Below are 27,922 nucleotides of genomic sequence, written 5' to 3' on the forward strand. Positions count from 1 at the left end.
CTGATGTTTCCTCCTATTTTTTCCCCGTTACAGTTTTTTTTTTTGGGGGGGGGGGGGTTGTTCCCTATCCAATACAAGGGTCTAGGATGTTGTGTTGTTATAAAGCCCCCTGAGGCAAATGTGTAATTTGTGATATTGGGCTATACAAATAAAATTAACAATTGACTATTGAGTTAGATTGTTCTAATTTTAGCTATGGGTTCTTCTTAGGGCTATTGCTGGCGATATATTGGTATTGATTTGCAAGATGGCAAGATTTATTTTTTTGGGAAGTGGACAATTTGTTTGGCTTTATTAGCATATCCATTAAAATTTATTGACTGGTGTGGCTAGTGTTGGAAAGCAGTGAAGAGTTGGTTTGATTGGAATCATTGAAAATAATGAATTGGGTTTGGGAAGACTATTAATTGTTATGGTGGTAATAAGTCATGTAAGTGTGAGTGTAAAGTTTGACCAACGGTGTAATGTAAATCACCAATAGTTTTCAGTAGTGGGGTAGAGCTATAAATCATCTGCATATCAAAAAGACATGCATGTTAGGGTTAATACTCCTGCCTATGCCCCCAACCAAGGCAATGAATGGAAAGAAGAACTGGAGTTGGTCCCGGGGCGCTGCAACTGCCCACTGCTGTTATATAATAGGATGGGTTAAATGCAGAGAACAAATTCGTTCTAACAATACAATTCGTTGTAAGAATGCAATGACAAAATAAAGTAGCTTTCTTTCTTTCATATTGGTCGATTTTTTGAGTGAGTTTAGAGGTTTAGATTCCAGTTGGTTGGTTTTATCAAATAGTAACTGCTAACAGTTCATGAAAAGTGTAAAAATTGGAAGAGGACAGTGTACATCCTTTCCTATTTCCTCATTGTAGAACGAAACTGCTGTTTTGCCATTAGAGATGACTGCAGCCCATGGTGAATTGTAAAGAGCCTTTATCCACTGAATTAACAGCTTTCCAAAACCAAAAGTTTTGTATTGCTGAGAACAGGAAAGATGAGCTGACTTTGTCAAAAGCTTAATTGGCATCAAGAGACAGAATGATGTTCCATATTTTGTTAATGAATTGTTTAAAAGGTGGCATGTGTTGATGAATTATTGCTGGTCTTTAATGAAACCAGACTGATCCAGATTAATTAATTGTTGCATGATGAGTCCAAGTCTGGTTGTGAGTCCTTCGCTTATTATCTTAAGATTTTTTAGAATAAAAGTGGGTGCTGGAACAGACAGTTCCTTCTTAAGTAGCGCTGAGGGGATAATGGTGTTCATGTGGGGTGAAACTTGTAAGGCAGACTTTGTTTCTGTGATCATTCTCATGAAGTAAATGCCTTCTACAAGAAACTATCCTGGCATCGTGCTTGATGTAAAGGTGTATTATGGCAGCTGCAGTGAGTCCTCTGAAAAACTTGGTCATTATAGTGTTCCCGCAATACAAGCTTTTTTACCTTGGCTGGATTTTTTGCAGACCTCCACTGTTGGAGTTCATCAGTACAGGGTTATCTTCATGTTTCTGTGTTGAGTATGCAGCCAGACAAGGTCATCCTTGGGGTTTGAACATGTACTTCAAACACTCACAATTTGTGATATATTTTGGGGTCCCACTGATGTCAGACTACATCGTAATCTTCAAGGTACAACACTGTCAGTCTTGGAAGGACCACTAGTGCAGCAGTGGGGAAAATTTCAACTGAAAGCGGGCACTACAGCTAGATTTAGTTTTCCAATGCAAGTTGGGTGAAGTTATTTTTGTTAATGTTGAAATTATGTTGACAGTTCATCAGGTAAAAGGCATGTAGACATGTCTACAGCTCAAAAAATTGTGTTTAGGGTTTAATTACACTTTTTCTACATGGTGTGAGAATGCTTAGAACAGTCTTGGAATGTGAGAACATGTCAAAGTAAAATCCACAAAATTGATGGGCCAATAATTATTTATTAGAAAAATAAGGGAAGCCAGGCTTCGCTTGATATGCTAGAGAAGTAAGTAATTGGAGAATCTTACAATCACTCAAAAATCAGTCCTCCATTGTATTACATTGTGTGCCCAGCAGTTTTAGCATACAGCTCCAACCATTTATATAGAAGATGGTGTGCTAGATCCCACTAACTGTCATTTATTGTAGAGCACATTGCATATGATGTGAGTTTTGGTGCTTATGAGGGCTTTCCCTAAAGCTGGGTGCTTAAGGCATTGTATAAATTTACTGAAGTGGAATGTTTCTGTGTGTTTTGCTGCAAGTAGTCTTTCATTTTGCAGTGTCTAGACATCAGTCCATTATGCCAAGTGGCAAAATTGTTTACATAAGTGCTTAAGTCTTAAATCTAAGTTTAATATGAGTAGCAAATTAAGGCAGAAGGTAATAAAATATTTCACTGGTTGAAAAAACTGCTTAAATTTTAGATTTTTAATAAGTGCAAGCATATAGTATGTTTAGAATCTGTCTGATATCGTGTGTGAGGGGAAATTACCTTAAAGGGCTATTTTCTCAGAACTGGAAAAACACACTGCAATGTTCATTTTACAGTACTGTGCCTGTGTTATTATCTTTATCATCTCAACCATTTAATCAGTGAAGATGCTGGGGTAGATGGGTCCTAAAAATAGCACCCTCACTTCTTCAGTGATTACGACAGTAACAGCTTCCTCAACATATTTAGCTTTTTTGGTTAGATGACGTCCAATGTTTCCCTTTTGAAATTATTTTTCATTTAAAAGTGTTCAATAAAATTAAAGGTTGAGCTTTTTTTCCCGACTAAATGGAGAGCCTGTACTATAGATCTAGTTCATTTAAAGAAGATTAAGACAACCGTGAGATGACCTTTGAGGGCTACACCGGGTTTACACAGCACACAGAACAGCCGTGGAACAGATTTTACGTGGAGACTTGCAGCTTATTGTTTATACCACATGCTGAGCAGGCGCAGGGATCTAGGCATGGCCCTCTAAGTGTAACAACTTGAAGTGATTTAACATCTATTTTCATTTAGATAATTCAGTGATAAAGCTATTTTTATTTGAAAAGGGTTATTTTATAGGAGATTGGACATTTATCATCTCTATGGTAAGTACTGATATACAGTGATGTTCATATAGGTAAACAGACAATAACCATACAAAGACACAAGTACAGGCTGCTAGATGTTAGAGTATGAAGCCTGGTATACATGGTTGTAAGATATGATTCATGTATGCTTATAAAGTGTATTTCCCCAATATATTTTTGTGAATGCTGCATGTGGTGCACAGAGAAAATAGACTAGACACCAAAACTGTACTTTACTCTGCATGGAATTGTGGCTGTTTAACAGCCATTCCATGTGCTGTGTAGACTCGGCCTTATGAAGCTTTGAGGATGGTAAGATTGTGAGGAGTTTCCTTCATCATCTTGTATGCGCTGACCCTTAAGGGCAGAAAATGTTTTACTTCCATCCTGCTATACACTCACTATTTGAGCTCGTGCAGTCTTTGTTGAGTATAATATTTTGGGCTGAATATTCAATTGCTAAAGATTTCTTATTAGAAACTTTTACTTGCACATGAGCCTATAATACACCAGTACTCTGAGTCCTAAAAGGGAAGCTGTACCCTGATCCCTAGTCATTCTGGGTACTGCAATAGTTGCTCCCTTTTCTTTCTCATATTGGATTCATTCTCTTGTGTATGACAAACTATGAGGGAGAAGGGATACCTCTCTTTTTCCTGGCTCTAGATGACTTGATTTACTTGTCTATCCATTTTCTGTTTCATTACGTTTTGTTTTAGTTTTTTATACAGTTGATCCAAGTTTATGATGTTATTTCCATTGTTATCAATGTTGACATGTCACTAATATTAGCTGATCCATCCTTGGACAAGTATGAGCCACAGTATGTACAAGTATACAAAAGATGAAACTTTGTAGGGTTCTCCTTTCAAGAAAACAACATAATTTGTTTGCTTTTTGTCCCATTTGTTGATTGGAGTAGTTATGTGTTACAGTGGCATGGTCCTGATAAAGTTGATAAGGTATTCCACTGATGGCGAAGCATGCCAGGGGTGGCACTGCACTTCTTTCTGCCACTTTGAGCCTCCATTGTTGGGCTACAGCAATACAAGTGGATGGGCTACAGCAATACAAGAAGGCCTCTGGGAAAAGGTTAGCAAGGAGCAACTATGTATTCCCATTCCCCCGACACTTGGCTTGCATGGGCTAGGTCCTAGAGAGAAGGTACCCCTTGTCATTACTGAGTCCTATCTGTAGAGAGAGAGTGAGAGAAAAAAAAGTCAAGAAAATTAGTGTCAACCAAATAAAATAATGGATCTCTGAGAGTTGACAAAATGTCTATCTGTTACTGCTATACTATTAACAAATCACAAAGCAATTAAAGAAACAGAGAAAGAAGCATACCATTGGTCTCTTCTGAATCAACAGCCATTTCACCTGGTATTTGGCACAATTGGTTATACTTAACCTCTACTTCCTGAAATCAGATAATTATGAAAAACTTAGTTCGACAGATAAAGTAAATGGAAATGTATGTTTTATGTGCTGTTAAGGCAATACTCTTATTTTTTTCAAAGATACACAGCTTCTGTCACAAATACGAAATACACTGTTTTTTTGTTTTTTGTTTTGTTTAGGATTTTCCCTCCTTTCGCCCCAACTGTATCTGGCCAATTACCCCACTCTTCAAGCCATCCCGGTAACTGCTCCATCCCCTCTGCCAAGCCGGGGAGGGCTACAGACTACTGCATGCCTCCTCCGATACACGTGGACTCGCCAGCCGCTTCTTTTCACCTGACAGTGAGGAGTTTCGCCAGGGGGACGTAGTGCGTGGGAGGATCACACTATTCCCTCCAGTTCCCCCTCCCCCTCGAACAGGCACCCTGACCGACCAGAGGAGGCACTAGTGCAGCGACCAGGACACCCACCCACATCTAGCTTCCCACCCGCAAACACAGCCAATTGTAGGGACGCCCAACCAAGTACTTACAATTTTTGTAAGAAAGAAATCCAAAAGCAGCAACAAATGTGACATGCACAAAATGTAAATTTCCAGACTCCTGATTAATGTTGTTAAATTACATACACCATTGACATAGGGCTCTACATACTATTACGTAGTTAACTGGACCTAGACAGATGTTAATATCCATGCTATATGGATGACATCTGCAACTTTTATATATCTTTAACTATAGCTGTTGTTTTCCATTTTGCTTTGAGCATCAGAAACCATAATATTTCAAACTATCAATTTTGTTCACACCATAACAAACTGAGACTTTGATTGATCAAGACAGATGACTGATAAAACATATTTTTAAATTTGTTCTTAAAAGTTCTTAAAATGACAATCTTCTTAAAGTATAATTTAAGCTGAAATCCATGATTTTTATCCATTAACAAATCATTATTTCATGCATCTGGACCATGGAATCAGGTTACAAACTACTAACTGGCATCTTTGTCAAGGCTGGAGATGCTATCCAGTCTCCATTTACCGCTGCTGAAATTTTTTGACTGGTTCACAAGAGAACTGGTACAGCAGAAAATAGGTGTTGGAAACAACTCCAGCAAGAAAAAAAAGTTTTCAATCTGATGCTGATGTGGCAATGCTTCCATTGGACAGACAATAGGGCTGTAGAACAGTGCTGAAATATAGTTTGATGAAGTTTTTAATTCATTAGACTGCCTGTGTTAGCTTTGGTCCGAGGATCACATTTTTACAAGGGTAGGAAAGGTACAACTGAGCTGATGGCAAACAAGCAACAATGGCTGCTACACCTTGTTTGTAGTACGACAAAATCAGTGTGCAAAAGATCTTTTATGCAGTGCACCCTACATCGAACTGTATCAGAACACTGTTCTACTGTAATAGTGACTGCCTGTCCAACAGAATCGCCACATCATCTCATTTCAAATGATTAAAACAACAACTTGTTAATGGAGAACAAAACGATTTTGATTTTCTTTTATTTCAAATCAGCTGATTTCAGCTTTAAGATCCATTTGTACAGATGATTTGTTAAAGAGGCCAAGCGACTTAATCAACAGTCACCAGCCATAATACCTTTAGATGCTGCAAGTTGGCCTGTAGGAGGCGCAGGTGAGTCATAAGCTGCCGGTTGAGGTTAGGACCGCTGCCCCCTGTTTGTGAGGAGGACAGTAGCTTCTTCAGGTCAATCGCCACATCTCCTGCCATTCTGCCGTTATCAGTGTTGCTCTCCTCGGACCCCCCACACCATTCAAACACAATGTAGCTACCTGAAGGCGCACGCAAAATGGAATGGAATGAGTTTCTCATAAAAAAATTAAAAAAAAAAGTAAATTATAGCTTGGCATTATCAATAGTTTTTTTTTAAAAATATGAAGCCAATTGGTATAGTGGGCAGAGGAAAATCTCAATAAAAAGAAAGTTCACAATATTTAATCACTGTTTTTCATTAACTTGGAAAAAGAAAATCCTCACCATTGCTTTCAGCTGTATCATACAGCCCTTTATGTCCAGCTGGGAGCTCTGAGTCCTCTTTCTCTGGATTCTTCTCAGCACTCTCACCAACTACAGTAGATGGCCCTACTGATCTGCTGCTATTCTCAGGGCTCCCAAGCGACACGGTCCTCTGTAGACATCCAGGGGTCCTCACCCTTCTTTCCTTACTATCCTCTGTTTCCTCTCTCTCTTCTTCTTCCTCCCCCTTGCTTGCAATGTGGTTGAGAAGGACCTGCTTCAGCACTGCCACTAGGATTCACAGAATTAAAAAAAAAAATCCCCATTAATACATCATTTTAACATATTTCTTGTTACCTCCAAGCATGATTCAGCCTTGAGTATGTAACGGTAATGCACTAATATTAGCAGTGAGGAAAGAGGTCACTGAAATATCAAGCAAATATCCCTTTAACATGTATTGTTATTCTAAACAACTGGTGGCAACATTGGACTAATTCTTTTTTTTTAAAAAAATTTTGTGGATTTTTCCCCCCTTTTTCACCCCAATTGTATCCGGCCAATTACCCCATTCTTCCGAGCCATCCTGGTTGCTGCTCCACCACCTCTGCCAATCCAGGGAGGGCTGCAGACTACCACATGTCTCCTCCGATACATGCGGTGTCGCCAGCCACTTCTTTTCACCTGATGGTGAGGAGTTTCAGCAGGGGAACATAGCGCGTGGGAGGATCAAGCTATTCCCCCCGTTCCCCCTCCCCCTCGAACAGGTGCCCCAACTGATCAGAGGAGGTGCTAGTACAGCGACCAGGGCACATACCCACATCTGGCTTCCCACCCGCAGACACGGCCAATTGTATCTGTAGGGATGCCCGACCAAGCCGGAGGTAACACGGGGATTCGAACCGGCAGGACCACTTCTATTAACTATGGGACCTACATGTATTTAGAGCTTCTTCGGCTACGGAGGATGGTATGCCAAAGAGGTTTTGCTCATGGTTTTCAATGGCAATGCCTTGGCGTGACCTCTCCTGGAGAAAGGGTAGTTTGTCTGCCAGCTCGTCTTCTAGGAAGGCCGCAAATTCCTCCCCGTAAACCTCTTCATCCTCTCTGTCTGCCATGGCTGACCCCTCTTGCTCGTCTTCTGATTTTATGTCCTCGAAAGGATTGATGTCTGATGGCTGAGCTTGAAGACCGGGAGAGGAACTGGTGTCCTTATCTGGGACAGAGAGGAGATTTATTTTCATGACAAAAATCCATATCTTTATTCTTCAGAATATTTCTTCTTGAGCAAGAAGGTGATGTTTTATTGTGGCAGCAAATTGCCACATTATGTTCAACTCAAAATCATCTGCGAATCAGGGTTACCTGGAGAATGGATAATTGTGGACTCTGTGCTGCTATAATCTTTGCTAGGTTTCGGCATGTCAGCATTGATGATCTCAATGGTATCCCGTTCAGCACTGACACACACACACACACACACACACACACACACACACACACACACACACACACACACACACACACACACACACACATACACACACACACACACAAAGTTCACATTTAGAACACTTAAAACAAAAAAAGGACAAGGTGATAGAGCAACAGCCAAAGTGCCTGCATCAATGAACTCACTCAGACTGATCTAGAGGTATCCTGTTGTGTTTGGACTTCATGGCATCGGCACACTGCGTGATCAGACACTGCCACCTGGATGGAGGAAAGTCACACAACAGGATCAGAAAGCAGAACAATGTGACCCGATGAATCAACTGTTTGAGATGCAAGACTTACGTCCTCTGCTCTGAAACACTCTGTGCCATCAGCTCATAGATCTGAGCCCCGTTGTCAGACATAGACAGCACGAAGAAGGACTTGTTGTCTGAGGATGAAAAAATTAAAAAAAAAATTCCTTTCAGTCATTGAGTATTCCACTACACTGAGTGCAAATCAACATCAGATTACCTTTCTCTGTCCTATAATTAATTCACCAGGCCAAACAGAATCAAGTCTTTTACCTAGAAAATACCTGAATTTCAATGTAATTTTAATTCACTTTAATTTGCATGTAACTTCAAATCAATTCTCAATTTTCCCATAAATGGAATATGGTTTGCAGACAGCTTTAAAAAACACAAGTAAATCTACACATCACACCCCATGCAAAGAAGCACTAAGAAATCTGCAAGTTGTCAAGACTAGATGAGAAATTAATATATTTTTGAGTGACTAGTTCTTACCAGTGGCCACAGGGCGCACCATGACAGTATTGAGTTTGATGATGGGACTGAAGATGTGCTTGGTGTCAGCGGTGCCTGCCAGATTCTTGCTGTGGCACTTAAGCACTAGACGCTCATCTTGTTTCTGAAGGAGAACTAGAATATCCTCCAATAGGATTGTGTATAGCTCTGAAACAAAATGGAGATGAAACTGGCACGTCATTGCAAGACATCAATATTGTGGTACAGTGCAGTAACACACACACACACACACACATTCATGTTTTAATTCTACCATAATGTACATACATACATACGTACATACATAGACAGATAGATACATACATAAATAGAGAGATACATACAAAGATACCGTATTTCCCAGACTGTAAGTTGCTGTTTTGATTTGTCTGGCTGGTCCTGCGACTTATATTCCAAAGTGACATATACGATGTAATTTTGCCAGACGAATACACTGCATTTCAACTAAGGCCACTAAATGGCAATGTTTAATCTTGTGACTCGATTGAAAAGACAGTGCCGCCATGTAAAAGCGACTTATACACTGAAGCAACTTATACATGTTTGTTTCCTCACAGCAACACGTTTTTTGTTGAGTGCGATTTATACTCCCATGCGACTTGTAGTCTGGGAAATACGGCAGACAGATAGATACTAGGGGTGGGACGATTCACAAATCTCATGGTTCAATACGTCTCACGATTCAGGGCTCATGATTTCGATTCAATACAATAGTGGATGCCTTGATAAGCGAGAGACAAAACACCATTGCAGTTCTCTATTTTTCATTTATTTTAAGAATTAGAATTAGCCCCAACATTTTGGCATTATCAAGGCACGTATTCAAATGTAATGCAAGTGCAAAAGTTCTAACTAAATTTTGTGCCATCTTTTCTTGTTGTGTAACAGTTGCTTTACTTTAAATCTCTGGCAAACGGGTCGGACCTTTTAGTCAACTGGTTAGTGCAGACCCAGGTTTGCATCCCGGCTGCAGCGGATTCCCAGCTGCCTCCTGAATTCGCTACAGTACTAAAGTTGTTAAAATGTTAATTTTGGTGTCAGTCGTTTCCTAACGGATATACTAACATATGAAATGCATTAATATATCAACTGGGTATTTACCTTGACACAATATAGAGTTTAAAAACCATAGGTGGTAATTTTGACTGCCCATGGTCGTTTTAGGTAGGAGTGAAATCCCAGTCCTAATAACACACGATCTCGCGAAATGGGGAGCATCTCGAACCGTGAAGACCATATCGTACAATTCGGAACTCGATCCAGTATCGTCCCACCCCTAATAGATACATACATAGATAGACAGATACATACATACATACATACATACATACATACATACATACATACATACATACATACATACATACATACATACATACATACATACATACATACATACAGATCAGATCAGATCATATTTGATTGATCATATTTAAGGTTATGGGAAATAGGTTTTGAATGTGCTTTGACCGTGCCACTTAAGGGAGTCGCATTTTGCATTTTCTTCTCCAAATTTCGACCTTGGTGCAAGATATTTGTGAATGTTCAAATACAATAGTTTGTAAATTTCATAAAGACAAAATTACTACCTCGGATTTTTCATGGGTATTTATTTGCTGTGGGTAGTATCTGTAATTATCTGGCTGTTCTTTTATTTGTGGATCAAATTAGAAATAAGATTGTTCATAATAACCAGTAAACCCAAGTGCAGTGTGCATCTAACTTCATATTTTGGAGGGAATAGTAATTCAAAGTAATCAAAATTGCTGTAAAATGGGCAATTAAATGTTCTTTTCAAATTCACTTTACTGATCAGTCCTAGTCAAGTCTATTTAGTGAATGCCTATTTTATATAAAGAATTAATGTTTTATATTGTCTGTGTTTCTATGTAAACACTACTTTTGTTCACACATACCAATGGTTTTGTCTTTATTGACCTTCCAGGAGAGAGGTCCTTCATGTACCATCTTCCTCTTGGTCAGATCCAGATTCTGTAAAACACCAAATTTTACTTGGAGTATGTCAATATACTGTAAAGACAGTCTCTACTAATACCAGTGAAAACTCTCTCTCTTATTCAGGATTGAAGCTTGACCTGTAATGTATGATAGAAAGACGAAAAAGTCACTTTGTTTGACATTGTATTCTTACAATGAATTTGTCTTCTGTATTTAACCCATCCTATTCTATAGGAGCAGTGGGCAGCTGCAGTGCCCGGGGACCAACTCCAGTTCTTCTTTCCATTGCCTTGGTCAGGGCACAGACAAGAGTATTAACCCTAACATGCATGTCTTTTTGATGGTGGGAGGAAACCAGAGCACCCAGAGGAAGCCCATGCAGACACAGGGAGAACATGCAAACTCCACACAGAAATGACCTGGGACGGCCTGAGGTTTTAACCCGGGACCTTCTTGCTGTGAGGCAACAGTGCTAACCACTGGGCCACCACAGCCCAGTGATTAATGTGTATTGTAACCCAAATATCCATCCATCCATCCATCCATTATCCAAGCTGCTTATCCTAACCGGGGTTGCGGGATGCTGGAGCCTATCCCAGTAGTCACTGGGCGGCAGGCAGGGAGACACCCTGTACAGGCTGCCAGTCCATCACAGGGCTGACACACACACCCTTTCACACCTAGGGACAATTTAGTATGGCTAATTCACCTGACCGACATGTGTTTTGATTGTGGAAGGAAACTGGAGCACCTGGAGGAAACCCACGCAGACATGGGGAGAACATGCAAACGCCACACTGAGCATGACTTGAGATGATCCCCAAGGTTGGACTACCCCGGGGCTCGAACCCAGGACCTTCTTGCTGTGAGGTGACCGTGCTAACCACTGTGCCACCTTGTATCCAAAATAAATTGAGAAAAATCAAGAAGATGGCTTTCGGTTTTTCATAGTATTGAATGCATCAAAGAGGATGCTTATGTTAGGCATATGACCCTCAGAAAGAGTCAGAGGTCAGAATGGGTCAAATGCTGGTGTTTTCCTTACCTTGAACTCTAAGATCATGGGGTTCTCACTCTGCTTTAGAGAAGAAAGGTCCAACCTTCTCTGATATTCCTCCAGCCTCTGTTTGAGAAAGCAGTGCGCCAAGATGTCACTTGCTTTTGCGACATGACAGTGTGACTTCACGGCAGGCAAGTGCATACTCTGGCATAAGTATCCTACCTGTTTATTCTCAGCCTCCTTGACAGCCTGATTGACATGGTTAAGGATCTTCCTACAACATTCTCCTGCCCTTTTCACCTTGTCCGTCTCTTCAGGGTCCTCTGTGGAGATATCAAAAACAGACACACATAAACCCCATATAAATCAACCAACAATCTTTTGTTCTCACCAGTGAATGATCCAAAAGTCATAAAGCCACATCCAGCAGACTTAACTAACTCTACCTGTGTACTTGGCTATACTTCCCAGCAGAAGTGGATATTTAGTCAGTCTCTGCATTTCTATGGGAATGATGTCTTTAAGCTGCAGCCGGCGACACAGACGGTTACTCTCAGCTTCCTATGGGAAGAGATAAAGACAGAGAGGGCCATCAATATCATCAAACCAAATTAGGTTCAGTTCATGAAATGGATTTAAGCCAAGCAACAATCTCACTCGGTGTAAGGTGCAAAAAGACTATCATCAATCACTAAATTGCAGGATGACAATGGAAAATTATTATGAGAATAAGAATTACTTGTTGATGGAAAAATACAAAAAATCAGCTTCTGCAACACTTGGAACACACAACCTCTATATCAACACATCAACTTATCCAGTTTATGAGAACGTAAAAACCTTGTGGCATTATTGAGGATGGTAAAAAATAGCATTACTTTTTAATTTATCTTATTCACACCTGGAAAGATAAGTATAGACATGAAAACATAAAGGTGTGCTTTTTTAAATTTGGATGCATTACTGATGTTGGCTCCAACTCTTACACTCTCCATGAGGCTATGAAGGTGAATGGGGCCTCACCCCCCCCCCCCAATTGTACTTGGCCAATTACCCCACTCTCCTGAGCTGTTCTGGTTGCTGCTGCACCCCCTCTGCCGATCCGGGGAGGGCTGCAGACTACCACATGCCTCCTCCGATACATGTGGAGTCACCAGCTGCTTCTTTTAACCTGACAGTAAGGAGTTTCGCCAGGGGGATGTAGCGTGTGGGAGGATCACGCTATTCCCCCCAGTTCCCCCTCCCCCCCAAACAGGCGCCCAAACCGACCAGAGGAGGCGCTTAGTGCAGCAGCCAGGACACATACCCACATCCGGCTTCCCACCTGCAGACATGGCCAATTGTGTCTGTAGGGACACCCAACCAAGCCGGAGGTAACACGGGGATTCGAACCAGTGATCCCCGTGTTGGTAGGCATGGAATAGACCACTATGCTATCCAGATGCCCCAGGGCCTCATTTTTTTATCTAATTTGTCCAGTATATTTCACAATCTTTAATCTAAAGACCATGGTGAAAATAGATTGACCTGCATAAAGGAGGTAAACCGCTGGTCTTTCTTCTGCTTGGACTTGATAAGTTCCAGAGCAGAGGGTTGGTTACTACAAAAGGTTCCTACTGCCTTCTTGATTTTCCCCTCTTCCTCACCACTGAACTGGAAGACAAACACATAGGAGGGAGAAAAAAGAAAAAGCATTTAGCTTGTGCCTCAATAATGTTCAATTTGTAGATCACATTACCAGCAGGGAATGTAAAGGTAACAGCCAGAGCAGGCAAACTTTTTTTTTATTTCATACTCATAATACAAATATTATAAGAAATAGAAGATGAAGATACAGAGAATGCAGTTTCATGAGAGAGAAGGAGATTTGAAGTTTTTGTTGAAGACCTTATTGTGTAGTTTGATTTTTGAGAGAATTATATTACAATAACATTGGCAACACAAAAGGTTGTAATCTCTCAAGATTTACGTTAATTAGATTTTGTTAAACAATTTGTCATTATTTGTAAAAGGACATTTTACTCTGTTTAATGTGCTGTCAACTGTGGCCTCTCTCACCCATGCCAGGAGATCATCTCCAATATGGCCGATCACGGACGTCTCTGTTCTCTTCCTGATGGCTGTCATGTGCTCTGTTACTGAGACTATAGGGCAAAGGAAGGAAAACTCTGAAATACAAATCCTTTTTACATCTCATTGCTGTTATTCTCAATGCCAATTCTTTTGCCTTTTGTTTTTTATTGTGCATATGCAGTAAAATTTCACTGAATCGCTGAATTGGTAAAGAACTCATTCATTCAACCATCTATCCATCAATGTAGAAAATGTAATAAACACTAACTATTGGGATTAACACATACTGTACAAAATGACAGTTAAACTGGTTGAAAACTATGATGTTTATAGCGCGCCTGCTTGTAAGAAACTGGAGCATTTTCTACATGTGATGTGAATCTGAAGTTTACACGTAAACACATGAAAATTAGGAGATTACATGAGTTTTTTGGGGTTTTTTTGGGGGTTTTTTTTGAGGGGATTCCCCCCCATTTTCTCCCCAATTGTATCCAGCCAATTACCCTACTCTTCCGAGTTGTCCCAGTTGTTGATTCACGCTGCAGACTACCAAATGCCTCCTCCGATACATGTGGAGTTGCCTGCCGCTTCTTTTCACCTGACAGTGAGGAGTTTTGCCAGGGGGACATAGCATGTGGGAGGATCATGCTATTCCCCCCAGTTCCCCTTCCTCCCTGAACTGGCGTCCCATTCGACCAGAGGAGGAGCTAGTGCAGCGACTAGGACACATGTCCACATCCAGCTTCACACCTGCAGACAGGGCCAATTGTGCCTGTAGAGACACTCGACCAAGCCGGAGGTAACACGTGGATTCGAACTGGCGATCGCTGTGTTGGTAAACAACGGAATAGACCGCTATGCTACCTGGATGCCCCGATTACATAAGTTTAAAGTCTGTATGCAAGGTGTGCAAATGCACCAGTGAGTATGTTTACATTTAGGTTGAAACCAAAGTTGCAGAGAAGAATGTAGGAGTGGTGCAGGATATGTATGAGGGAAGTGTGACAATGGTGAGGTGTGCGGTTGGAATGACAGATGGGTTCAAAGTGGAGGTGGGATTACAACAAGGATCGCCTCTAAGCTGTTTCTTGTTTGCAATGGTAATGTAGAGGTTGACGGACAAGATCAGGCAGGAGTCTCCGTGGACTATGATGTTTGCGGATGACATTGTGATCTGTAGTGAGAGGTTGAGGAGAGCCTGGAGAGGTGGAGGTATGCACTAGAGAGAAGAGGAATGAAAGTCAGTACAAGCAAGTCAGAATACATATGCTTGAATGAGAGAGAAGACAGTGGAATGGTGAGGATGCAAGGAGTAAAGGTGGCGAAGGCGGATGAGTCTAAATAATTGGGGTCAACTGTCCAAAGTAACGGGGAGTGCGGAAGAGAGTGCAGGCAGGGTGGAGTGGGTTGAGAAGAGTGTCAGGAGTCATTTGTGACAGAAGGGTACCAGCAAGAGTTAAAGGGAAGGTTTACAAGATGGTTTTGAGACCAGCTATGTTGTATGGTTTGGAGACAGCGGCACTGACGAAAAGACAGGAGGCAGAGCTGGAGATGGCAGAGTTGAAGATGCTTAGATTTCCGTTGGGAGTGACGAAGAACGACAAGATTAGGAACAAGTATAGAGGGACAGTTCAGGTTGTACGGTTTGGAGACAAAGCAAGAGAGGCAAGATTGAGATGGTTTGGACATGTGTGGAGGAGAGATGCTGGGTATATTGGGAGGAGGATGCTGAATATGGAGCTACCAGGGAAGAGGAAAAGAGGAAGGCCAAAGAGGAAGTTTACAGATGTGGTGAGGGAAGACATGCAGGTGGCTGGCATGACAGAGAAAGATGCAGAGGACAGGAAGAAATGGAGATGGATGATCCACTATGGCAACCCCTAATGGCAGCAGCCAAAAGCAGAAGAAGAAGACTATGTGTTCTGTTCGTGTTTTCAACTGCTGCCATCACTAAAGTCACCAGTTAACATGGCCACTCATTAAACCGAAAAACAGGGATGGCAGGAGTCTTTCCTTCTCTAAATACCTTAAATTCTGTTTATTTAGCATGGCATAACGTAGAAAATGATTGTCAAACAAATCTATGTTGAACAACAACCAGTTATGTCCACCTACCCACAGCGCCCCCCAGCTGCATATCTGCAGTAGATGCATTGCCGCTGCTTTATTACTGCACAGTGCCAAGTATACACAGTGCTAAAACCACAGATGAACGATTACTCTACAACTATGCACAGTGTCGGCAAGTGGTTTTGATAGGGGACTAGTTGGCTATTCTGTGAAACCTCTAGTTAATAGTTGATAAAAAGACTTGGCAAGACTCCCTTGCATTTTTCAAGTTTATCAGCTTTCTATAAAAACTGTCAAGGGAGTCATGTCATGTATCCAGTCATGTTTTTTTCTATTCTTTATTTGATAACATTTAAAAAAATAAGTTCTGTATGCAATTGATTATGATGTACTGTATGTACGCTCAGTGACTGCTGGGATAGGCTCTAGCATCGCCGCGACCCTGATGAGGATAAGCGGCTTGAATAATGGATGGATGGATGGATGGATGGATGGATGGATGGATGGATGGATGGATGGATGGATACTGTATGTTCAGTTTGCTATGGTACATGGACTAAATTGGTAAATTGCTTCTTGTTTAAAATCTCCCCAAAAACATGACTTTTTGCCATGTTGCTGTTGTTGAAACAACATCCTGTTCACTGCATCTGGTGACAGAAGTTTATTCATACTAGCAAATTGTTTGGGTGAGATCCTTGACATAAATACACAGTCATGAACACAATGTTTTAAAGGAGAAACAAATTAAGAACATCCAGCATTGTTTAAAAAAGGTATCTATGAACCTATCTAAATACCCAATAAGTAAGTAAAGAGTTATTTTGTTCAGTCTAAATTCCTGTGGGTTATCTTAGCACTGTTGAATATCATAGTACTTGTATGTGTCATGGAGATTACCATGGAGCTGAATGATCTCGTCTAGGTTGGTGAAGATGTGTTTGATATCTTCTGGGGGCAGGATGCTGTCTCTGTTTAGCCTCTGATAAAACACAGAGTCTAGCACCTTCAGCATCCTTAGGTGGGCTCGCTCAGTGTAGAGCAGCTCTAAGAATAGATACAAAATCACAAGTAAACATGTAGATGTATGCAAACACACAGACAAAAACAAATACACAAACATATACAATGTCAACTGGCATGTTCTGGTCAATGTCATAAAATCCTCTTTGTCCAAATTCTCAAATGAATTTAGTAAATATTCTGTTTTAAAGAATCTTAATGCTATAACTGATTGGAATAAATGGAGATTTTTGTCAATGCTTTAACAAATCTCGACAGTAAAATGGCATTTGCATCAAGAGGGATTATTGTGGATATTCATACTCATCCTTCATGCTTTCCATTTTGTACTTAAAACTTCCTGATGATTGTAGAAAAAAAAAGAAAAAGAAACCATTAATGGGGCAACAGGCATCTGTGGTCTCACCATTGATGACTTCCTGCCTCTTGATTTCTTGTGGCGTTAGATTTGCCAGGACCTCTCGACTAACCAGCCGCTGCCAGTTCAGTGGGTCCTCTTTGCTCTCAACCTCTGTTCCCTGGTCATCCTCACTCTGGACCTCTGGTGAGCCCACCACACTCAACCCCTCCACCCTAGAACCAGCAAATGAAAAAGAGGCAAAATAAAAAACAATGACAATGAATGAGAGGAAGGAGTGAGATGTGACAGAAAGGAGACTGAGAATTCTGCACTATTTCACGATCTGTGTACATGAGCATGGGTAGGTGGGTGGGTGGATAGACAAAGTAATGCAGAAATACAGCTTGATTATAGATAAATTTACAATGCATCTCCAGAATGAGGATGTTTATTTTTAAAACAAAGGTTTTTCCACATGATCTAGTCCTCGCCACTCTGAAGACCCACTAAACAATACCTATGAAACCATGAAAGGCTGTTTGTCTCAGTGACAATTTGGCATTCAATGCTAAGTAATTCCTGCTAAGCAGAGATTCAAATTTGACATGTAAGGGTCCACAGGTCAATTTTGGTCAACCACAAACACTTTTACGGCTTCTTGAGGGTTTCAAAATGTAACAACATCTTCTCAATCTGAACTAATCCATATTTATATTTTCCAATATTTAATGCATGAGCATAGCAGACAACAAAAATGAGAGAAACTTTTGTTCGTGAACCTGCAAGTGTCCTGTTCCTCCTCTTGCAATTGGTCCAAGGTGCAGGGACTGAAGTCAAAGTGGGTGCTTGGTGAGTTGGCATCAGCATCCTGGCTGTCTCCAGAGTGCAGACTGTCACTCTGTCTGGGTGGAAAGGAAGTTGGAGTGAAACCTGTAGATGAGAGAGGAGGATAGTTAATGGATAAGTTGTAGAAAATAGAATACAGACCAAACTGATAATATTTCAAGTGTAGAGCCCTAATTCAACAAGCTTTTTTATCTTGTTTGATGATTTCTCTATTTTTCAACAGCCTGACAGTCCTATATCCCTAACCTTACCTGAACAATAATCACAACACTAGGATTAACCTGAGTGTTCAAAGTGGAGGGTATTTTCTTGTGAATATAAACAGTCAAAACAGTCTAACTGCTCAGTTGGTTTGAGTAGTTTTAGCCTGCATGTAAATCTTACAAGTGCATTCAGTCAACTAGACTTGTCAAAGCCCTATATAAACCCTCATATCTCAGATATCAGCACTGATGTTTAAAATACATTTCATACCAAACTGATTAAAAAAGAACAGAATTAGCATATGCTAACCTATGATTTTTATCAAGTGTTCAATTACATGAGTAGATTATTTAAAGCTGCAACGATGAGTTTAGGATCAGTTTTTGTTGCCTTTATGCAACCCAGTGGACAAAAGTGGTAGTGTTTTGCAGAAGAGTGACTTCCCTGGTGAAAAAAATCTATGTTAATCCTCTGGTAGCTTGTGCACTTGTTTTGGATAGAAGAGTGAGAAATGTAGTAGTGGTGTTTGCAAGATATACAGCGATGAGGTAATGTATCCCTAATTGGTGATATGTGTCCCATCTGTGAGCCATAAATCGTTTCATCAGATTTTCCGTGGCGTTCGACCCAGAGACTGGCATTCAGAATCATCCATCCATCCATTATCTTAACCGCTTATCCTGCTCTCAGGGTCGCAGGGATGCTGGAGCCTATTCCAGCAGTCATTGGGCGGCAGGCAGGGAGACACCCTGGACAGGCTGCCAGGCTATCACAGGGCGCACACACAGACACACACACACACACACACACACACACACACACACACACACACACACACACACACACACACACACACACACACACACACACACACACACACACACACACACACACACACACACACACACACACACACACACATTCCTAGGGACAATTTAGTATGGCCAATTCATCTGACTTACATGTCTTTGGACTGTGGGAGGAAATCGGAGCCCCCGCAGGAAACCCATGCAGACACGGGGAGAACATGCAAACTCCACACAGAGGACAACCTGGGATGACCCACCAAGGTTGGACTACCCCAGGGCTTGAACCCAGGACCTTCTTGCTGTGAGGTGACCGCACTAACCACTGCGCCACCGTGCCGCCACTTCAGAATCATTATATATTAATATCTAATCTTCTCACTAATACTCTCATTTGATTATATTGATGATATTGAATCAAAATTGAAGAGACTGATAAATAAATCAGTGAAAATGTCTTCATAGAAGCTTTAAAATAGAACGAACTGCAAAAAATCTTTAAAAAGACACCTGTGAATGAAAGTGGTTGAACGGGGCAGTTTACCGGAGTCTGACTCTTGACCACTGTTATCTGTAGCCTGGCTGGTCGGGGAGCTGTGTGGAGTTGAGGTGGCGTAGGGTAAGGTGTGGGTGCTTGCATCTGAACAATCACTTGACTGGCTTCCTCGGACGCCGCCAGATAAAGAGTCTGGGTGTTCAGGGATGCTGTTGGCCGGCTGGGAGAGTTGCTTTGGGGAGCGCTGCTTGTTCAGCTCTATGGCCCTGCCAACTGTGATAAAAAAACAAAAACAAACTTTATGTAAATTAGATAAACATAAAAGGCCTGGGATCAAAACCCAAAACTCTCTCTCTCTCTTTTTTCCCTCCTTTTTCTCCCCAATTGTATCCGTCCAATTACCCCACTCTTCCGAGCCATCCCAGTCACTACTCCACCCTCTCTGCCAATCCGGGGAGGGCTGCAGAATATCATACGCCTCCTCTGATACATGTGGAGCCACCAGCTGCTTCTTTTCACCTGACAGTGAGGAGTTTCGCTAGGGGGACGTAGCACATGAAAGGATCACGCTATTCCCCTCAGTTCCCCCTCCCCCCTGAACAGGCACCCTGACTGACCAGAGGAGGCGCTACTGCAGCGACCAGGACACATACCCACATCTGGCTTCCCACCCACAGACACGGCCAATTGTGTCTGTAGGGACACCTGACTCAGCCGGAGGTAACACGGGGATTTGAACCGGCGATCCCCATGTTGGTAGGCAACGGAATAGACCGCTACGCTACCCGGATGCCCTAGAACCCAGAACTCTCTTGATGTGATGCAACAGTGCTAAACACTAAGTCACTGCGCTACTCATGCTAAAACACTACTAGCTCCTATGGGAAACTCATTGTCGAATTGCAAACCAGAACAGGGTTCAGTAGTTTTTGACCCACCTGAAGTTGAATCCACTCTACTAGGTCGCCTCGGCTGCCCAAGGATGTTGGGAAAGCGAGGCTTCCTCACCTTTTCTTCTCCCTCCTTCTCAGGCTTGATGCTCTTCACCTTGTTGACGAGAAACATGTTTCATTTCATAGGATGATGTCACTCTTGTTAAAAAGCTACAAGCCAACTTCAAAATATAGAAGTTTCTCAGGGAATGAAAACGATGGTGTCATTTTTCTCACATATAGTATATACCATATGTTATAGTTCCATATGTTTGTTCATCTCTTAGTACGTCTGTTTATTAATGGATGTCGTTAGGCTAGCTACTGTAGCTTGTGTGTGTGTGTGTGTGTGTGTGTTATTCTAAAGAAGAATCAGACCTTGATTTTTGGCAGAAAGTTGATTCGCAGTCGTTTCGGTTCAAGGCTGCGTGGCTCCTTCACTTTTACTCCGAGGTGCTTCATATAGGTAAGGATCACATACTGTATCGTTGAGCTGCGATACAAAAGGACACAGTGGTTTTTCTACAATTATAAACAAATGCTCAGGTCTCAATTTTTCAACTTTCCACTAATATTAAGTTTACTTTATTAACCCCCTTGGGGAAATTCATTTACTGCAAATTAACCCATCCTAGCTGTGATCTGTGGAGTTAGAAGCAGTGGGCTGCTGCCTTCATGCTGCGCCCGGGGACCAACTCCAGTTCTTTTCCCACTGCCTTCGTCAGGGGCACAGACAGGAGTATTAACCCTAACATGCATGTTTCTTTTGATGGGGGGGGGGGGAACTGGAGCACCCAGAGAAAACCCACCACTGACACGGGCAGAACATGCAAACTCCACTCAGGGGACAACCTGGGATGACCCCCAAGGTTGGACGACCAGGGGGTTTGAACCCAAGACCTCCTTGCTGTGAGGCGACAACACTAACCACTGGGCCACCGTGCCACCCACTTATAATGCCAAATATATGTGTATTGCACATTTCTGAACAAAATTATAACACACATTCAATAACACTAGGACAGCTATGGCGCATAATTATTTGTTTGTATTACACTCATCTATGTGTCTGTGAATGGTCTCATTCATCCAGGTCATGGTTATCCAAAGGAGTTGAATCAAGTGCAACTGGACTTGGTATATATCCATGAAGATGTTTCGCCTCTCATCCAAGAGGCTTCCTCAGTTCGTGCCTTTCTGACTAGACCAAGCTAGTCTGACTGGCTGGTGATGAGACTCAGAATTTATCCTCTAGGAGTCGTTGTCAGATGTCCATGGCTCTTTGTGATCCGATGTTTACCAACGCCCGTCGCTAACAGAGCCATAGATATGAGTGGCTCTTTTTGTGTACCGATGTTTGGCCGCGCCCGTCATTATCGGAGCTATTAATTTGCAGTTGTTTAGCAGCGACGGTCGTTGGGGGTGTTAGTTTCGACTTCATTGTTCAGTGGTCATGAGAGTCATTGGAGCCGTTAGTGATAGGTGGGAGATAGGTGCTGTCCTCGCTGTCCTTCGAGGACAGCAACGAACACATTTTGGACAGAGAAGATAGATGGTTTGAAAGAGGGGTGAAGGAAGCCATCTATGCAAAACTGGAAAAACCATCCCTCAACAGAGGAGGAGGTCTGCGACACCACCTATCTCCCACTTACAATGCCGTCCTTTCATCTCTACCCAGGAGACTCAAGAAGCCTGGCCTCCAAAAACAACAGTCGGTCACTAACAGCTCCAATGACTCTCATGACCACTGAACAATGAAGTCGAAACTAACACCCCCAACGACTGTCGCTGCTAAACAACTGCAAATTAATAGCTCCGATAATGACGGGCGCGGCCAAACATTGGTACACAAAAAGAGCCACTCATATCTATGGCTCTGTTAGCGACGGGCGTTGGTAAACATCAGATAACAAAGAGCCACGCATATCAATAACTCTGACAACGACTCCAAGAGGATAAATTCTGAGTCTCATCACCAACCAGTTAGACTAGCTTGGTCTAGTCAGAAAGGCACGAACTGAGGAAGCCTCTTGGATGAGAGGCGAAACGTCTTCACGGATATATACCAAGTCCAGTTGCACTTGATTCAACTCCTTTGGATACTCATCTATGTGCTTGGCACTCTTGGTGGATTTGAATTTGATAAACTTTAATGGACTCTTGGTGGATGTGCATACATCGATCCATGTTTTAATGGACGTCAAAGGTCCCGTTCAGAAATATTTGCATTAAATTCAAAGTATTTGTGCTTCATGCTTGCCCATTCACTCCTCCTTCCATATATCTCACTGACCAACGTCAGACACTTACCATTCAGTTACTGCCCTAAGTACGGCTTGAAGCTTGCAGCAAATTAAATGAACATTTTTTATTGACACTGACCTACCAATTTAAAAACATCCATTTCAAATAATAAATTTGAGGTATCAATTCAAGATAGCAACATTAATAAAAAATGTTTGTGTGTGTGTGCGCGCGCGCATGTGTGCGTGTGTGTTTTTTGTTTTGTGCGTGCATGCGTGTGTACGGTGTACAATCACTTGAAAAATTCTAAAAGCTGAGAGCAGTTTATCTGAATTGCAGGCTACCAACAGCAGAAATGTTAAAGAAATTAATCCCTCCTCACCTTTTTTCCTCTTCTGTAGGCTGTGATGTTAACCTGCAAAGAAAAAGAAACAGGAATCACACACACATAATAACATCATGTCACAGAGAGAGGGGCAGAATATGGCGGGAGGGACAGAAAGAATATGTGCATGGGGGGGCTGGGGTGGGGGGCCTAGATACTCACAGAATATCCTCGATCTTAGAAACAATGTGTTCAGCACAGGAGCATTCCTTCTCAAGTGCCAGGTGGTCATTTCCCCTCTCTGAGTCAAGCTTGGACAGCTCATCATCTGCTAGAGTCAGACCCATGCTGCGCTTCTGTCTACAAACACACACACACACACACGGTATTCACATCACTAATGACGCAACTAACAAAGACATTACTTTCTGTCTATAAACCCAAAGCATATGATGTGAGAAAGTACAGGGTCTGGTATGTGTATGTGTGCGTGTGTGTGTGTCCTTGCGGGTATGAGTGTCTACGGGTGTGTATTACCTGAAGTCCTCCAGGTTTTTGTTGAGCTCTGGTAGGAGTGTATCCTGTAACAGTTGTGTATACTGTTTACAGAGTTCCTCTGGGATTAATTCCAGCCTCCGCCGCTCTACATGCAATACACGCACACACACACACACACACACACACACAGATATGAGTAACACAGATGTAAGACAGATGATGCGAGAGCATTTTTAATTCAAATCTTCTTGCAAGCTCGTTGCAGACATACTGTATGCTACGGGATTAATAATCAAATCCTGGAATAAAAGTCTACATAAAAACATTCTGTTTGAATGTTAAAGGTAAAAAAAAAACAGTTTAGCTAGACCATGGCTCCATCTGAGATTTAACAAATGTCAGCATCTGTTGGGATGGGTTACAGGTATCAAACCACACCCCGCAGTTTTGTTTTGTTTTTGTTTTTTGTTTTACTTTTGGAATTGCTCAGTCTACTCTGGATAACACTCGCATCAACAGCAACCACGGAGGGGAGCAAGAGCACTAATTCTATAAACTAACTATAAAACTATATGAATTATCCATCCAGCTATCCATTATCCAAACCGCTTATCCTGCTCTCAGGGTAACTATATATATATATATATATATATATATATATATACACTACCGTTCAAAAGTTTGGGATCACATTGAAATGTCCATATTTTTGAAGGAAAAGCACTGTACTGTTCACTGAAGATAACTTTAAACTAGTCTTAACTTTAAAGAAATACACTCTATACATTGCTAATGTGGTAAATGACTATTCTAGCTGCAAATGTCTGGTTTTTGGTGCAATATCTACATAGGTGTATAGAGGCCCATTTCAAGCAACTATCACTCCAGTGTTCTAATGGTACAATGTGTTTGCTCATTGGCTCAGAAGGCTAATTGATGATTAGAAAACCCTTGTGCAATCATGTTCACACATCTGAAAACAGTTTAGCTCGTTACAGAAGCTACAAAACTGACCTTCCTTTGAGCAGATTGAGTTTCTGGAGCATCACATTTGTGGGGTCAATTAAACGCTCAAAATGGCCAGAAGAAGAGAACTTTCATCTGAAACTCGACAGTCTATTCTTGTTCTTAGAAATGAAGGCTATTCCATGCGAGAAATTGCTAAGAAATTGAAGATTTCCTACACCGGTGTGTACTACTCCCTTCAGAGGACAGCACAAACAGGCTCTAACCAGAGTAGAAAAAGAAGTGGGAGGCCGCGTTGCACAACTGAGCAAGAAGATAAGTACATTAGAGTCTCTAGTTTGAGAAACAGACGCCTCACAGGTCCCCAACTGGCATCTTCATTAAATAGTACCCGCAAAACACCAGTGTCAACATCTACAGTGAAGAGGCGGCTGCGGGATTCTGGGCTTCAGGGCAGAGTGGCAAAGAAAAAGCCATATCTGAGACTGACCAATAAAAGAAAAAGATTAAGATGGGCAAAAGAACACAGACATTGGACAGAGGAAGACTGGAAAAAAGTGTTGTGGACGGATGAATCCAAGTTTGAGGTGTTTGGATCACAAAGAAGAACGTTTGTGAGACGCAGAACAAATGAAAAGATGCTGGAAGAATGCCTGACGCCATCTGTTAAGCATGGTGGAGGTAATGTGATGGTCTGGGGTTGCTTTGGTGCTGGTAAGGTGGGAGATTTGTACAGGGTAAAAGGGATTCTGAATAAGGAAGGCTATCACTCCATTTTGCAACGCCATGCCATACCCAGTGGACAGCGCTTGATTGGAGCCAATTTCATCCTACAACAGGACAATGACCCTAAACACACCTCCAAATTGTGCAAGAACTATTTAGAGCAGAAGCAGGCAGCTGGTATTCTATCGGTAATGGAGTGGCCAGCGCAGTCACCAGATCTGAACCCCATTGAGCTGTTGTGGGAGCAGCTTGACCGTATGGTACGCAAGAAGTGCCCATCCAACCAATCCAACTTGTGGGAGCTGCTTCTGGAAGCGTGGGGTGCAATTTCTCCAGATTACCTCAACAAATTAACAGCTAGAATGCCAAAGGTCTGCAATGCTGTAATTGCTGCAAATGGAGGATTCTTTGACGAAAGCAAAGTTTGATGTAAAAAAAATCTTATTTCAAATACAAATCATTATTTCTAACCTTGTCAATGTCTTGACTCTATTTTCTATTCATTTCACAACATATGGTGGTGAATAAGTGTGACTTTTCATGGAAAACACAAAATTGTTTGGGTGATCCCAAACTTTTGAACGGTAGTGTATATAAATAAAACTATAGAAAATCAATCAAAAACTGTAAATACCACAGTCAAATTAGAACTACTGAAAAATATGAAAATATGTAACTGTGGTCTGTCTCTCTCAATAACGGTATTCACTCTCTGTCGCTCTCGCTCTTTCTCTCTCTTTCGATAAGTCACTCGCTCAAATACTCCTCTCCTCAATGGAAGAATATTGTAGCAAATTCAGGGGGCAGCCGGGAACCGCCGCAGCCGGGACGCAAACCTGGGTCACCATGGGCGACTGCGCTAATTAGTCAACTAAAGGGTCTGACCCGTTAGCCAATCGAATAGTGAGTCTACTCATTCATGATACACTAGCCCCTTCCTTCCGGAAGCGCGTCCCTGCACTTCAGCATAACTAACTCCCTCACGCCTCTGGGCGCACGCACTTCCCATGGCCTCGTGGTCTCACCATCCCACTTCTGACACCAATGTAGTGAGTTCAGGGGCAGCCGCGAAGCGCCGCAGCCGGGACGCGAACCCAGGCCTCCCGCACCACGGGTGACTAAGTTAACCAGCCGACTAAAGGGTCCGACCCGTTAGCCAATGGCTAGCGAGTCTAGTCATCCATGGTCGTTACACTACCCCCTCCTTCGGGAAGCGCGTCCCCGCGCTTCAGCATATCAGCTCCGTCACGCCTCTGGGCGCATACGCTTCCATTGGCCTCACGGTCTCACATCCCACTTCTGACACCAATGTAGCGAATTCGGGGGGTAGCCAGGAACTGCTGCAGCCGGGACACGAACCCGGGTCGCCCGCACTACCCCCCCACCTTCGGGAAGCACGTCCCTACACTTCAGCATATCAGCTTCCACACGCCTCTGGGCGCATGTGCTTCCGATGGCCTCACGGTGTCACTATCCGACTTCTGACACCAATGTAGCGAATTTGGGGGGCAGCGGAGAACCGCTGCTGAAGCCTGGAAGCGAACCCAGATCAACTGCACTACGGGCGCCTACTACACTAACAAGTAAACTAAAAGGGGACTTCCGGTTATGGCGAGGGATTAGGGGGTCGCACATCTCAAGCTTTGCAGCTACCGTGTAAATTAATCCTACAATACTAATCCGAATCTTGTCTAAAGTCACGCAATACGTGTATAAGAGTACCCAGAACTAAAATGTCAGGGAAAAACCCGAAAGAAAAGGCAAAGAGAGAAAAAGAGAAGGAGAAAAGGAAATCGCGACACGAGGAAGAGGCCGAGAAGGTTAGCGACGCCATGCAGGTTGAAAATATGGCTAACGAAGAAGACGACCACGAGGAAGATGACGAAATGTTAGACACAGATAAGAATAGCAACCTAGATATCATGAAAGCCATACAGTCTTTGAAAAGTGGACTTTACAAGAAAATTGATGGAGTGCAAGCGACAATTGCGGATGTAAAGAAACAAATACAGGAATGCACGGGCCGCATGGAACAGGCCGAGCAACGGATTTCTGACGTGGAGGACGACGTTAAGAAGCTAACACCCCGAGTTAGCACGCTGGAAAACACCGTCAAAAGCCTTACTGACAAAGTGGAGGACTTGGAATGCAGGAGTCGGCGAAATAACGTAAGGTTGGTGGGCCTACCGGAGAAAGAAGAGGGCCAGGATGCACCTGCATTTCTGGAGAAGTGGTTGCCGGAGGCTCTGAACATGGATCCGCGGGAGGGCTTGGTGGTGGAGCGGGCTCATAGAATCGGCGCTCCGGTAGACTCTCGCACGGGTCGTCCAAGGACATTGATCATGAGGTTCCTGAACTTTAAGGACAGGGAGCGAGTCCTAAAGGCAGCCAAAACCAAGGGACAGGTCCTTTACAAGAACACGCCGGTCCGTTTTCACATCGACCTCTCTGCTGGGGTGCACAAGATGCAGCGCGACTATGACCAGGTCCGGAAGAAGCTGAGAGACCAGGGGATCCACAAGCACAGAATCATCTTTCCAGCCCGGCTCCTGGTAACACACGACGAGAGACCCCACACCTTTCAAACCCCGGCAGAAGTGGAGCGGTTTATTCAATCCCTCGGATAAGGACTGATGCAGTAGGCTATTAAGCTCACTTTATTTTATTTTATTTCCATTTACACGAAAGATGTAGCTACGTGTTGCCATTTTGTTTTTGTT

At 42.5% G+C, this 27,922-nt stretch overlaps 1 protein-coding gene across 2 annotated transcripts in view; it reads right to left on the reverse strand.

The window, feature by feature from the left end:
- Positions 1–1,919: 1,919 nt before the first annotated feature.
- Positions 1,920–27,922, reverse strand: part of arhgef12b (Rho guanine nucleotide exchange factor (GEF) 12b) — a 67,040-nt gene continuing 41,037 nt past the window's right edge. For both annotated transcript variants that reach the window (XM_056285004.1, XM_056285003.1), the window contains exons 13-36: positions 23,550–23,655; positions 23,235–23,372; positions 23,070–23,102; positions 20,822–20,936; positions 20,450–20,558; positions 19,560–19,784; positions 17,939–18,089; positions 17,226–17,392; positions 16,697–16,843; positions 13,712–13,797; positions 13,181–13,306; positions 12,100–12,214; positions 11,876–11,976; positions 11,699–11,776; positions 10,611–10,686; positions 8,674–8,841; positions 8,228–8,315; positions 8,069–8,143; positions 7,796–7,890; positions 7,368–7,646; positions 6,452–6,721; positions 6,053–6,246; positions 4,387–4,459; positions 1,920–4,233 (exon numbers count right to left, since the gene is read on the reverse strand). In XM_056285004.1, the coding sequence (XP_056140979.1) occupies positions 4,220–4,233; positions 4,387–4,459; positions 6,053–6,246; positions 6,452–6,721; positions 7,368–7,646; positions 7,796–7,890; positions 8,069–8,143; positions 8,228–8,315; positions 8,674–8,841; positions 10,611–10,686; positions 11,699–11,776; positions 11,876–11,976; positions 12,100–12,214; positions 13,181–13,306; positions 13,712–13,797; positions 16,697–16,843; positions 17,226–17,392; positions 17,939–18,089; positions 19,560–19,784; positions 20,450–20,558; positions 20,822–20,936; positions 23,070–23,102; positions 23,235–23,372; positions 23,550–23,655 (3,029 nt within the window). In that variant the 3' untranslated portion in view covers positions 1,920–4,219. The remainder of the gene's footprint in view (positions 4,234–4,386; positions 4,460–6,052; positions 6,247–6,451; positions 6,722–7,367; positions 7,647–7,795; positions 7,891–8,068; positions 8,144–8,227; positions 8,316–8,673; positions 8,842–10,610; positions 10,687–11,698; positions 11,777–11,875; positions 11,977–12,099; positions 12,215–13,180; positions 13,307–13,711; positions 13,798–16,696; positions 16,844–17,225; positions 17,393–17,938; positions 18,090–19,559; positions 19,785–20,449; positions 20,559–20,821; positions 20,937–23,069; positions 23,103–23,234; positions 23,373–23,549; positions 23,656–27,922) is intronic.

The sequence above is a fragment of the Lampris incognitus genome, chromosome 8 (assembly GCF_029633865.1).
Source record: "Lampris incognitus isolate fLamInc1 chromosome 8, fLamInc1.hap2, whole genome shotgun sequence".
Lineage (NCBI taxonomy): Eukaryota > Metazoa > Chordata > Actinopteri > Lampriformes > Lampridae > Lampris > Lampris incognitus.